Source organism: Marmota monax, unplaced genomic scaffold (assembly GCF_021218885.2).
Source record: "Marmota monax isolate L192 unplaced genomic scaffold, Marmota_monax_Labrador192_F-V1.1 WCK01_AAM20220418_F8-fsc00041, whole genome shotgun sequence".
In the NCBI taxonomy this organism is placed as follows: Eukaryota; Metazoa; Chordata; class Mammalia; order Rodentia; family Sciuridae; genus Marmota; species Marmota monax.
In genome coordinates this window covers 10,477,849-10,491,621 of record NW_026695238.1, presented here as the reverse complement: position 1 = coordinate 10,491,621, position 13,773 = coordinate 10,477,849, and the positions used below count along the sequence as shown (strand labels likewise).

The 13,773-nt window shown below is 41.7% G+C and overlaps 1 protein-coding gene and 1 non-coding gene across 13 annotated transcripts in view; one reads left to right on the top strand and one right to left on the bottom strand.

The window, feature by feature from the left end:
* Positions 1-13,773, top strand: part of Col4a4 (collagen type IV alpha 4 chain) — a 151,208-nt gene that overhangs the window by 60,288 nt on the left and 77,147 nt on the right. For all 12 annotated transcript variants that reach the window (XR_006850819.2, XR_006850818.2, XM_046439821.2 and 9 more), the window contains 6 exons: positions 2,084-2,248; positions 3,450-3,539; positions 4,432-4,595; positions 9,291-9,363; positions 10,200-10,306; positions 11,914-12,097. Coding sequence is in view for 10 of the 12 variants with exons in the window: in XM_046439821.2 (XP_046295777.1) it covers positions 2,084-2,248; positions 3,450-3,539; positions 4,432-4,595; positions 9,291-9,363; positions 10,200-10,306; positions 11,914-12,097 (783 nt within the window). In the remaining 2 variants the exon portion in view is untranslated. The remainder of the gene's footprint in view (positions 1-2,083; positions 2,249-3,449; positions 3,540-4,431; positions 4,596-9,290; positions 9,364-10,199; positions 10,307-11,913; positions 12,098-13,773) is intronic.
* LOC124089772 (small nucleolar RNA SNORA66) lies at positions 13,088-13,220 on the bottom strand. The gene has a single exon (XR_006850860.1). It is a non-coding gene; the product is annotated as a small nucleolar RNA SNORA66 (small nucleolar RNA).

The window sequence follows — 13,773 nt, the reverse complement described above, 5'->3', positions numbered from 1 at the left end:
AGTTCAAGAGTTCAGGAAGGGCTGAAGGGAGCCATTCTGACTTTTGGATTTTCCCCCTGTTGCAATCACAGAAGGGGCTGGGACTGGAGATTCAGGCCTGGCTCAGCATCTCTTTCCTGTTGCTCGTGTAGTTCCAGGTGCCCTAGATGGACTTTCTACCTAATTTAGGCTTCCTCACAGCACCAGGGACTGCAGAGAATTGAGATTGTTTGGTCACACCAAACTCCAAGTCCCAAATGTCTCAGCTTACAAGGCAAGAGTCTTCCACAAGGGCCACATTCAAGGGAAGGGAACACCCCTTTTCTCAATAGGGAAAAGTCAAGGTTCTACAGGGGCATGTGGGACTGGTGCTATTGTGGGGCCATCTTTGAGAAATGCAGTCTTCCATGGAAAGATTCAGGAACCAAGCAAGCTTAGGCAGAAGGAGCTATCAGAAGTGGTTACTCTCATCCCAAGCTTCCAGCCACTGTCTTTAAGCCACAGACATCACAGATGTCAAGGGCAGGCAGGATTTCCTGCAGTTGTATTACTTGTTTGGACTTTGTCTGAATACCCTAAACACCTTGTTATTGCTAAATATTGTGCTAAACTCCTTGAGTGGATTATTTTGTTTAATCCTCATAACAAGCCTACCAAGTAGATACAGAGGATTTGCTGGCTAAACAACCTATTTAAGATCCTGTAGCTAGAGCAAGAGAGGCCAAATTCAAATCTCACCTCTGTGCTTCCCCACCACCCTGAGTTGCTGTGAGAAGTAGGGTATTTTATATTCCACACAGATAATTATGTGAATCTATGTTTTTCGCCATTACATGGACTTGTAGGTGTATTTGAATTATTTTTTACCAAGTTATTAAGGTGGAAAAATTGAAAAGATAACAACTTTAATTAAATAAAAAGCACTTCTTTCCCAGTAACCCTAAAAATGTGGAAAAAGTAAGAAAATTTGATTCTTCAAACTTGTATGTTTCCATTTGTATCATTTATTCAAAGGAGGTGAGGCATTTTAATAGCTGGGATATTCAGGTTTTGTTTTTTTTTTTTTCATTTCCCCCTTCTTTAAAAATATGGTTTTTTTCAGATTATTATAACTCCTGTTTTATAGGTAGGTAGCAATCTGCCTTATGGAAAAACAAACTTCTTAAACATCACCTTTTTTGGAGCATTATCATAGAGAACAGTTTTCTTTTTATTTAAAAAAAATAGTTTTATCTTCCAGGTGCAGTGGGACATGCCTGTAATCCCAGGGAGGCTGAGGCAGGAGGATCTCAAGTTCAAAGCCAGCCTCAGCAATTTAGCAAAGCCCTAAGCTATTCAGCAAAACCCTGTCTTTAAATAAAATGTAAAAAGGAGCTGGTGGTTCAGTGGTTAAGTGCCTCTGGGTTTAATTCCTGGTACCAAAAAAAAAAAAAAAAAGGAAATTGTTTCTCTTTTGCATTTACTGGCATTTATACTACATTTGATATATGCAGGGTCATTCAGAAAGAAGGAATATATATATGGAGAGAGAGAGAGAGAGAGAGAGAGAGAGAGAGAGAGAGAGAGAGAGAGAGAGAGAGAGATTCTATTAACCTAAAATTATGAGTCTACTACCCGATGTTCTGATGTAGGCATATGGTGTGAAATGATCACCACATTCCAGTTGATTGACATGTCCGTCACTTCTATATAGTGATCATCTGTGTGTGTAATGAAAGGAATTAGGATCTCTCCTTTAGCAATTTCAAGTACACAGTCCAGTGTTGTCAACTCCCACCGCATGCTGTAATTAGAACTCCAGAGCTGCCTCATCCTGCATAGCTGACTTTGAACCCTTGACCGATATCACCCCATCTCCCTTCCTCCAGCCCTGACATCCTCCATTCTACTCTCTGCTTCTATGGGTTTGTAGACGCCACATGTAAGTGAGATCATGTGGTCTTCCTCTTGCCGGGTGTGGCTTATTTCACTGAGCCTAACGTCCTCTTGTTCCATCCTTTTTCCTTTAAGAAATCTCATGATCTGGAGAAGAACACACTGATTTTCATTTCATCTACAGAAATATTTACTCTGTGTGGTTTTTCATTCTTAATTTCTCTTGCAGGCATGGTGGGACCCCCTGGGCCACCAGGGTTTCCTGGTCCTCCAGGGTTTCCTGGGCTAGCCGGTATTCCTGGGAGACCCGACTCTGCCCCAGGAAAGCCGGGGAGGCCAGGACTACCTGGCCAGGCTGGAGCTCCAGGGCTGCAGGGACGCCCAGGATCAGATGGTAAAGTATCCCTCCTTTGCATTCACTGGTATTTATACTGCATTTGATATGTGAGGTTCATTCGGAAAGCAGGACTCTCTAAATATCAAAAAAGTATATCATGTTTCATGGGCCAACTTAATGATATTAAAATCTATTGCAAATATAAGCTGAAATTGGATTATCATATCAAAGTGTGTGCAATTATTTGAGAGTTTAAGTACTAATCTCTCTTGATTAGTCGTCATCATTTTATTTTCTACATTTTTTGGAGGAGATGTCATTGACTCCATTTTCCAACTCTCATGATTAACATGTGCGTATTTCTGTTTCTGTGTTCTTCTCTATTAACGTTTCCTTTTGTTTCGGGGTGGAATGCTCTCCCTCATCTGCTATATAAGTTGCCCAGTTTCTATAACTGTTGTTCTTAGTGCGTGTCGGTTTCCTCCAATTTCGGGTGTTACGGTTGGAAGGGATATTGTTTGTTTCCTGCTGCAGTTTTGGGGAAGGGGCTCTTCCTGTCTCTTTCTTTGACAAATCCCTCTTTGGGCCTCACCATCATTCCAGTGAGGGCGGATTCTGATACAGAACCAGTTCTTCCCCAGCTCTCCCCACAGCCTGCTCGGATTTCAGCAGTTTTAGGGTGGACAAGGACTTCCTGCCTCATTTTTTGCCTGTTTGTTCCTCTTCCTTTGTCTTGTAGATTTATGCCTTTTTCTAATATTCTTTTACTGTCTTTAATTCTACCAGGATTTAGGGAATTTATCATTGGCATTTTATCTGTCATCTTTAACCCAACGCCTCCGACATTTTGCTTTTCCAAGCCATCTTTATGTTTTTCTTCATTAACTAATGACTGTTATTTGAAGGGAAAAAATATTTTCCATACACCCCATGGGGGGGGGAGAAGAAGAAGAAGAAACTTGTTTGATGTGTTTTTGTGGTTGCTGTCCACTACCTAGTTCTGTAGCTCTCTAATTTATGGCTGAGAGTAACGAGGACTCTGTCAGCTCTTAGGCCATGCCACGACAGTCACATGATCTGTATGTGTTCATATTCCTATATCAGGAGAGAGAATCCTTAAGAAAAAAGGGATTGGAGCTTGGGGATGAGAGAGGAACGGGGAGGGGGAGGAGGAGGACGTGAGCGAGAGATTCTCTTTCAATTGAAGACATTAACCAAAACGATGTGACTCTCCCTGCCCCTCTTGCCCACTGTACAGCGATATATTGTAGTGCTGGGCACCCGGGACCACCAGGAATAAAGGGCAAAGTAGGTCCCCCAGGAGGAAGAGGCTCAAAAGGAGAAAAAGGCAAGTGTGATTCAGGGAAAGGTTTTTGGAGACAACCCCAGGTGCAGGGTCTGGGGCTCTGTGAGGTGCACTGTGGGACGGTTCATCCCCATTAGCCATCCACCTTGGCTGTTCCCTGTGAGGCCACCTCAGCATTCTGTGCTGCACTGTGGCTAAGTCACCATCATGTCCACTCCTGTCTCTTAGCCATGAATGCAACTCACACCCAAAGGGTGACTCTACTCACAAGGTCCTCTTGATTCCTTCAGAGTGGCAGAAATAGGACAGTGCTGACATACTATTCTAGTTTCTCTCTGTGGGTCCTGCACTTTCCAGACTCATTGAATGCCTGGGCCTCTATGTTTCTCCACTCTGAATGTAATTGAGTCTTTTTGAGCAACTAAGGTAGTAATAGAACAGAAATACAACTGAGGAGTTTCACCTAAAGGCCTTTTTAGAGACTAAAAGTCCTGATGACTTGGCACTGCATTGTGCTGAATTAGCAACTGTCACAAGCAATGCCATCAATAATCCCTCTTTATATATTATTTTGTTTCCTTGATTATTCAGGGTTTATCTCCTATTTATTTGTTTGTTTCCTCAATGGAAACCAAATAAAGACTTCTCAATCCTTCAGTGGAATTGGATCTCAGTTTTCTCCCTAGAATTTATTAGGGGGAGTTCATTAAGACCCGAAACACTCCCTGAGTTTACATACACTCACCTCACCTCATAGGGACCATGTCTAGCTACCCCTGAAACCTGCCCCATCCCTCATAATCCTTTGTAATAAGAGTTGTGTACATCAGAGTCTTTTTGTTCTGTATTCACACTACTGTTTTTGTATAGTAAAGCTCTTATTGGGGATTTTGTTCAGGAAATGTGACAAAGATAACTTCTATCCTTTGCCTAGGAAATGAAGGACTCTGTGCCTGCCAACCTGGTCCTGTGGGCCCGCCTGGCCCTCCAGGACTTCCTGGGAGGCAAGGGAGTAAAGGAGACTTAGGACTGCCTGGCTTTCTTGGAGAAAGAGGTGACCCAGGCCCTCCTGGTCCTGAAGGATCTCCAGGGCCACCAGTGAGTACCTCCTACTAGTTAGAATCTTTCCAGCTACAGAGACAGAGATAGAATTTAATGGGCCTCTTTCTAGGTCTTAATATGATATATATTTTATGCTTTGAACCTGTGAACATCTTAATGACTAAGAGGTTAGGTACTTGGGGCTTCGGTTGTAGCTCAATGGTAGAGTGCTTGCTTAGCATGTGTGAGGCCCTGGATTTGATCCTCAGGACCATATAAAAATAAATGATTAAAATAAAATAAAAGTATTGTGTCCATCTACAACTAAATTTTTTTAAATAAAAATATAAAATAAAATTTAAAAATTTACCTATTTTCATTCATTCTTCCACTCATCATTCATTTATTCAACTAATTAATATTTATTAAGTGCCTACTATGTTTCAGGCACTGCTCCAGTTGGGAAGGACACCAGAACAGTCCCTTCCCTCCCAGAGCTTCAGGAAGGACACAGAACATGTAACAGATAAGTGAGTAAATTCAGGGCATGGCAGATGGTGACAAAGGCCATCACCATTGAGTGTGGCTCCAGTGAGAATGAGGGAAGAGCAGGAAGAGATGGCCTCAAAGAGGTGGCTGGAGTTAGGTGTGGCTGCAGAGCATGGTGCTTGGCAGGTGAGGTAGATCTGAGCTTTGGGCATCATGGAGAGCCAGGGGCAGGTTTTAAGAAGAGACACACTCTGACATTCATTTTGAATAAATCACTCCTGCTGGTTTTTCTGTGCAGAAAAGACCACAGATAAGGGAAGAAGCGAGAAGCTTAGCCAAGGAATCCTGATGACACTGGGTTAAAGTGGTGGTGCTGGGCGGGGTGAGAGGTGGTCCGATCCTAGGTAGATTCTGAAGATGGAAGCAACAGATTGACTGTTAGCTTGAACAGAGGATACAGAACGAACAGAAGTCCAGGATGCAGCTGAGTTTTTGGCCTGAGTCTTTGGAAGAAGGTTGCCCTAGACTGAGATGGAGAAGACACTGGAAGGAGCCGGTACTGGTGGAGAAGGAAGCAGTGCCTGTGGGGCATTCCAAACAAGCAGGTGTCTACTAGACGAGCAAGTGGAGATGTCAAGGAGGCAGCGGGAGGATTTCAACTTCAGGATTCAGACAAGAGGTCTGGGTTGGAAGTCCAGATACTGGCTTTGTCAGAGTTTGCGAGATGTTCAGTGCCAGAAGGTTGAGACCTAGTTCAAGTTCTTATTTTCTAAGAGTTACAAATGAGACTTTCTGCTGTCTGACCCCTCAGAATAAAATCAAAGACCACTGGGGCCTCTGTGGAGGCTATGGTCAACCTTTCTGTCCACTCCTTATTAAAGAGTTTAATCTTGGGGCAACCTGGGCTTGACCATCAGGCCCAAAATACTCTTCTTCATTTCTCCCAGAAAAAAAATATCATGTAAAGAAGGTTCCAATCTGAGGGCTTAAAGCAAAGGTGACAATTAAGGTCTCCAAGTCCCTCTCTCATCACATAAAGCATGTTCACAAAGTCTGCTTCACAGGAAGCTGGTCCTTGATGCCTACATGTTGAATGAACATGGTTATATAATAATTTGCATTTTTAAGTTTGCTATTTTTTTAATTCAACATTTTATCACAGCTGTTTCACGTGTGGATACTTACTCATCTTAATGACATTGTTGACAGCTCTAAAATATGTTTGTGGCTTTACACTGAGTTGCTTCTCAGGGCAAGCACCTTTGAGCATGGTCATGCAGGGTTATCCTGGGCAAGGCTTGCTTATTTCAATTGCTCTAGGGCTTGCATTTTCCAACAAGCCCCATTTCTGATGCCCTATTCAGTATGATTCTGACCCTGTGACTTCTCTGCACAAAATCCATTTCACTGTAGTCACAGCCAGGGACAAGGACTGTACTATGAACCACTAGGAGTGGGAAAGAAGGAGAGGCAGATGTGAGGAGAGCAGGAAGGGACCACAGAAACTATCAAGTTTCTCTTCTCTCATGGGCTGGTCCCTGGGCCTGCAGCCACAGACTGGTAGGAAATTAGAAAACAGAAAAGAAAGTTATTTGCAATTTCCCTGTGATTGAACCAAGTCTTTGTATCTGTTGCCTTAGCCTACAAGTGCTGCCTGGGTTGAGGTTCCCACCAGGATGCTCTCCTGCAAGGCTCTCAGGCCAGGGAACAGGAAGACCAGCTTCCAATCCCATCTCTCACATCTGTGAGCTCTGCAGTCTTCTGGACCTTAGTCATATTATTGATAAAATGAGTATAGCAACACTGTCTTACAATTTGGTCAGTAAATATTCAGTAGAGCCCTGTTTTGAGAGCTCTCAGGTACATGCTAGTGAACAAAAGAGCCAGGGTCACTGTCCCCGAGGAATCTGGGAGCAAACCAGATGTCACAAGTTGTCATGGGCTAAATCTGACCCTTGAGGCATGTGGTTGTGTCCTTGATGTGTTTCTTTAGAATTATTAACATGACATGGATGGCTTTCCTTGAGAAACTGGACACACAGGAAGACAAGGTTAATATATTTCCCCCAGTGCCTGGGTATGTCTGCAGAGATGGCTGCGCCTATCAGGTTCCCACCATGTCACCCACCAGCTTCCCTGGGACAGGCACAACCTCTAGGCATCTGTGACTGAAGTCTCTGATCTAGACTGTGCACATGACAACTTGAATGTGCCCTGCAGAGAGGAACCTCTGCTGCTTTGGAATTTTTCTTGCATTAACATAAATGGTTGTGATTTCAGGTGTTAGAACTGTGAGAAATAGCTCTCAATCCCAAAGCTGCGGTGAAGAAGTTTTGCCCAGGAATCTCTTAGGTTAAATGCCTGTTTCGCTAGTAACTAGATGCCACCAGGGCAAGAAGGTCTTGTCAGCTGCTGAACCCTCAGTACTCAGAGGAATGTCTGCTACTTCATATCTTTCAAAATGTTCAGTAACATCTTAGTAAATATTTCTTTAAAGATATCTAAAGACAACACTGATACTTTTTTTCAGACTAGCTCTAATAAGCCTATGATCTGACCTTGTACTGAAAATCCTACATCCATAAGACATTAAAACAAACCCTAGTCCATTCGAAGTCTCCAATGTGCTCAATAATAACCTGCTTGGCCTCCCAGGCTGGGATCATTTCCAGAGCACCAGGGGCTTCTTAAGAAGCACACCGTACATATTCTGTCCTTGGAGAGATATTGGTGCGATGCTATGTGAATAGATTTCTGACTTGACAGTTTGTCCACCCGAAGGACATTCTCTTTATCTGCCTCCACAGGATACTATATACCCCACACTTTGGCCTATTGCTGTTATCACTTATGACTTAGTACAAATTAAAATTAAAGTAACACTTAACCCCTATTAGCACTTTATGATTGCCAAGATTCTTTTTCTGTCTAATTTACCTATTTAATAAGAAATTTGTCCCACTCTCTGTTTCCATGTCTCACAGACTGAGTTACAGACAGGGTGGTTTGCTGCAGCAATGTTCTCAGGGTGCGGGGTAGGCAGAGTCACAGGTATGGAGCTGTTCTTTCTTTATATTTAAACAGCTCTCAGCCATTTTGCCCATTCAAGTTTTGATGCCTGTCATGTCCACTTTTGGCTTCCCCTTCTCTGTGATTGCTCGGCGCTGCCACGAACCTCATCCTTACTGATACCTTTCCTCCCATTTACAGCTCACAGCTTCTAAATTAGTGGCCAACTAAGAGAAAATAAAGCAGCCTTGAACATGGTTTTAGACTGTATGAAAATAAGACAAAGGAGCAGTGCCCAGGGTGATTTAATTCCCAGTAACTAACACACACACACATACTCAGGCGCTCCCCCTCCTCCCTGCTTTTTATCCTCCAGGTCACTAGATGCACAAGGTTATGCTACATGTAGCATTTTTACAAGGGCATTGATGTGGTGTGTGGCTGCCTACTATACCAAGAAGAGGTTTCCATAATTTTGACGTGGTTTGGTATTCAGTAATATGTAACACTTAAAAAGTGGTCTCACATAGGGCAACGTGATGGCCAAAGGTGTTGAGCTCACCTGTCAGACCTGGCTGTTTCCTTGCTGGACAGAGGCAATGTGCAGGCCAAGGCCTGTTTCCCTGCTCCTGCTTCTCAGCTTCCCCAACAGTCAATGTTCCATGACAGACTTCTGCCTTCAGCTTTGTGGCAACGTTTTTGCTTAACTCACCCTCTTTGCTCTCAAGTCTACAGTACATAGCCCCAGGTATTTTTTTTTATGGACACAATACCTCTTTTTATTTATTTTTACATGGTGCTGAAGATCGAACCCAGTGCCTCACATGTGCTAGGCAAGCGCTGTACCACTGAGCCACAACCCCAGCCCCAAGGTAATTTGTAAAACACTCACAAGAGCTTGCACCATCATGTGGGATTTCCATAGATCTTTCCCCAGCCCCCCCCCACCCCATGGTATCTTATGTAACCATCACACATTGCTAAGCTTAGGAAATCAACACTAATGGGTTTCTATTGACTCAGGTATGGACCTTATTTAGATTTGATCGCCTTTCACATGTACGTTGAAAGCCTTTTATAAGGTAGGACCACCTTGGAAAGCAAGACTAAGAACGACAAGCTAGAATCTTTAACAAGAGATTTAGGATGAAAACAGAGAGAGATTAGATATATATGAATGTTTGTGACTTTTGAATGGGAATAACTTTTGATCCATCACAACGAATCTCATTATTGCTCTTATTTTTCACCAAGGGAAAACCTGGTGCTTCGGGACGCCCTGGTGACAAAGGAGCCAAAGGTGACATGGTTGTATCCAGAGTTAAAGGTGAGTAGGATCAGCCACTTATCCCCCTGACATTTATGAATGACATATGGTCCATGATTTTGCTTTTATTTCCCTTATTTCAGTTCTGTATAATTTAGGACTGTTGAGATTGCCTAAAAAAAATATTTCCTGCCCTTCATAGAGCGGTGTGAATGTTTAGTTCCAAATCCCCTGTCTTACTTGAAAACATAAATGTTTCTTTAGTCACATACTCAAATCCTCATTGCAGTTGAACTTGGGTTTGAAACAAAACCTCCTTTGAATTGCCTTCTCTTTGCTCCTGCATTATAGTCTCCTGTGTTAGTCCAGAGTGTTTTAATTGTAACCAACACTTAGCATGGAGCAGTTTGGGGAGAGGGTAATTCACTGACTTGCCTAAACAACATGTAAAAGGCTAGGTGGCCCACACCTGTGACTCCAGCTGAGGAAAGAGGATAACATATTTGAGGCCAACTTAGGCAATTTATCATGAGCCTGTCTCAAGATAAAAAAATAAAAAGGGCTGAGTACTTAGCTCCGTGGTAAAATGATTTAATTCCCAGTAACTAACACACACACACATACACACAAACGAGGGAGGGAGGGAGGGAGGGAGGAAGGGAGAGAGAGAGAGAGAGAGAGAGAGAGAGAGAGAGAGAGATTCAAATGGTTAGACAATTGTCATTTTCCCCTCTGGCTTTGGCATGGTTTATGTGACTGTCAACAACTGAGACACTCAGGAAACTCTACCAACCCACACAAGGGTCGAGCCATTGTTTTAATCTTTAGTCCAAGCTTTCCTTCTACTTACATCCCTGCTGATAAGAATTTGAATGTCCTTTGGCCTCCGTTTCTAGGGCACAAAGGAGAAAGAGGACCTGATGGGCCCCCAGGGTTTCCAGGAGAGCACGGGCAACATGGTCAGGATGGACATGCTGGAGAAAAGGGGGATCCGGGACCCCAGGTTTGTGCACTTCTCCTGCCATTTATTTTCCCTTTGTAATACAGTCACACACACACACACACACACACACACACACACACACACACATATCTTTTTACTCCTTTTCCGTTTACCAAGATGCAGCTCAATATAGTATCACAGGGACTGGGCTGGGGTGTTGGTAAGAGCAATTTAATGGAGGGCAGTCATCTTCCCAGTTTTGCAGAAATGAAATGGAGGCTTAAGGTATGTCACTCAAGGTTATCCACCTATCAAGCAGGATAAATAGAAATGAAAATTTCAGTCTGTTTTATATCCAAATGTGCTGGCCACATGTGATGAGAAATCAGAGTGTTGTAGTAGGAAGGGCCATGATCTGATTTTACAGGAAACCCCTTCAAACAAATACATGTGGACAAGAGACAGAGCTTGAAAATTGGGTTCAGTGGTGTTTATAGCTTTTATGGCCTTTGGCTGGTATCAAGTACATAAATGATCTCTGTTTTAGGTTTGGTAATTGTTGCTTTATTCACTGTTCCTCTTAAACCATTTGGAAACCAAATGGCAATTGTCCTAATGCACTCATGTAAATGTGGAAAAAGCAATGTATTTACAGATCAAATTGGGAGAGGAATTTCTACAGCATCTACTTTTGTGCAACACACACTGGGGAGAATGGTTCTTCCTAGATTAATTGAAACAATTCAGACCCACAAGATTATCATAGACCACTTTGAGGTCAGGCCACTTAGGACACTGGAAAATAGGACTCTCAACTTGCCAAAGGACAGTGCCAGGTGTCCCTCACAGTTGAGAATCCTTGCAGCTGTTCATTCAGTAGTGGCAAGAAGATGAAATTGCATATGGCGGGTGCAGGAGCAGCCCTGATTTGAGAGCCTCATGCCACACAGGGTGCCATCTCAACTAGCAGCTTGCAGACATGCCATTTATAGGTGCTACCACTCAGGGAATTATCAACTGTAAAGACTCCCCACAGGTATTTAAGTCCCTCCAGACCAGATGCAAACTTTGCATTCAAGGATCCATTTTACCTTAAGCGATGTTGCCTAGGAATACAGTTGATTATCCGATTGTTATCAGGTTTCCAGAAAAACAGAGCTTGACTGTCAAACAAAGGTCAAATTCTCATGCAGAAGGGGAAAGTATTTGTTCATTCTTTGCCCACAGATACAGAGGGTGATGGAGTGAATTCCTGTACCTTCACATAAGAATGCAGGCAAACAATTTCAAACACATAAGAAATCACTTGATTCATAAGCCCACCACATCCCTTGATTTACTTATTTCTAAATTGTATGATATTTGATATTAGAGAGCAGTTCTACATAAAATCTTTATTCTGTATTTAAGGTACATCATGCACCTGATTTTGTGTATTTGAGGGATAGCACACACATTCATATCATAGATATGTGTGTAAATATACAAAATATATTTGTAAAATATTTGGAAGAATCAAAGTGAATGATTTTAAATTATACTTGCTACAGAATAACTGTATCCTGGAATTAATGAACTTTTTACCTGTTTCTATAGACTGTAATGACTACTTTGAGTTCATGGACTTTCAAAGATTGGTAATTGATTTATGATATAAACATCCCCAGGGGGATCATGAAGATGCAGCCCCAGGTGGTAAAGGTTTTCCTGGACTACCAGGCTCCCCTGGGAAAGCAGGACCTGTGGGGCCTCCAGGACTGGGATTTCCTGGTCCACCGGGAGAGAGAGGTCCACCAGGAGTTCCAGGCCACCCAGGTCTGAGGGGGCCCTCTGGCTTGAAGGGGCAGAAAGGTAATCTTGAATACTTTTGTGGCAGAATATTAAGTGAAATTGTGAGAGCTATAGTGAGTCTCTGCTGGGCAAAGTGATTATAGGTATGGCTTATTAGATAAATAAAATTCTACCCAGGCACTCTCTGTATCTTGCAGGTAGTCAAGATTGCAATACAATCAATATTTAATGCAAATTCTTAAAATACCTAGTTATCTTTCTTGATTTATTTGTTTGGCATACCAAAATTGCTTTTCATTCATTTATCAGTATAAACTCATATAGTTTGACTATATTAAAATTGTACATATATATATATATATATATACATTATATATATGCATATATATTCAAAGTATCTATTTTTTGTTATCTTTTGAGATAATGCAGTATATTTTAATAAAAGAAACACTAGTATGTCATTTAAAAGAATCATTTTTCATGAAAAACCAGTTGTAAGCATTCTGGGAAGAAAAAAAAAGAGGATAATTTTAAATATATTTGACAGTTGTGTGACTTTCACAGAATAAAATGATTTTCAGGGTTATAGCTGAAACTTTTAGGAAGGTGACCAAAAATTTTTATTTAAAATTTCTTTTATAATGTACATATATCTTGGCCTATATTGTTAATTTTGAGATTTTAAAATAAAATAATTATTTGTTGCTTGCTTTGACAATATAGATTAACAAATACCTTTGTATTTGATAAGGTATAAGTTTTTGTACAAGATAAAGATGTAAGTCTAATGACCCCCAAAACTCTAGCATGATTATTTTTAGGCAGGGGTACCAGGGATTGAACTCAGGGGTCCTCAACCACTGAGCTACGTCCCCAGCCCTATTTTGTATTTTATTTAGAGACAGGTCTCATTGAGTTGCTTAACCTCACAGTTGCTGAGGCTGGCTTTGAACTCACAATCCTCCTGTCTCAACCTCCTGAGCCACTGGGATTACAGACTAGGCCATCATGCCTGGTGCATCATTTTTATTCATCTGATATTTTTTTTCCCACTGCGCTAGGATAGAATGGGCCACCTCAGTAACTTCTGAGACTAATACATTCCTATTCTTGCAATTACTCTATCAAACACTGTTCCCTTAGTTTCTGCCATGTCATGCAGAGCTAGTGACAGATTTTTGTACTCATCTTGTATGTTTTGGATTTGAAATTATATGTAGTAATAAATTGTGAGATATTCCTTTTACAAAAGAGACACCTTCAATTTTAGTAGGATCCTGGAACTCCAAGGCACAGGCTTGAAGTCTTATTCTCCTCACCAATTAAAATGGGGATGATAACAGCTACATTGCTTAGTCATTAAAAGAACCAAAGACAATATATTTAAAGTACCTGACACATGGTAGGCCCTTACTGAATGGTAGCTTTATTGGTGTCTAGTTCAGTCTCTTCATTTGTATAATTCTATATTGTGCAAACAAGTTGCCAACTCTCAACTCTGTTTTGGGGCCTTGTGCTATTTCATGATTTGTTAAAGCTTCTGATTCTGTCATGTTGGATACCAAGGGCCCTGTTAGTACAGATGCCTATGGATCTGTGAGCACATTGGTTTTTTCTAGATTATGGACACATACTTAGAAGCAGTGTCTTTCTTATATTCATTATGCTGATAATGTTTCAGACAGCTGAAATTCAGATTTCAGGATAGTTCTCAAAATTTGATATAAAAGCATTTT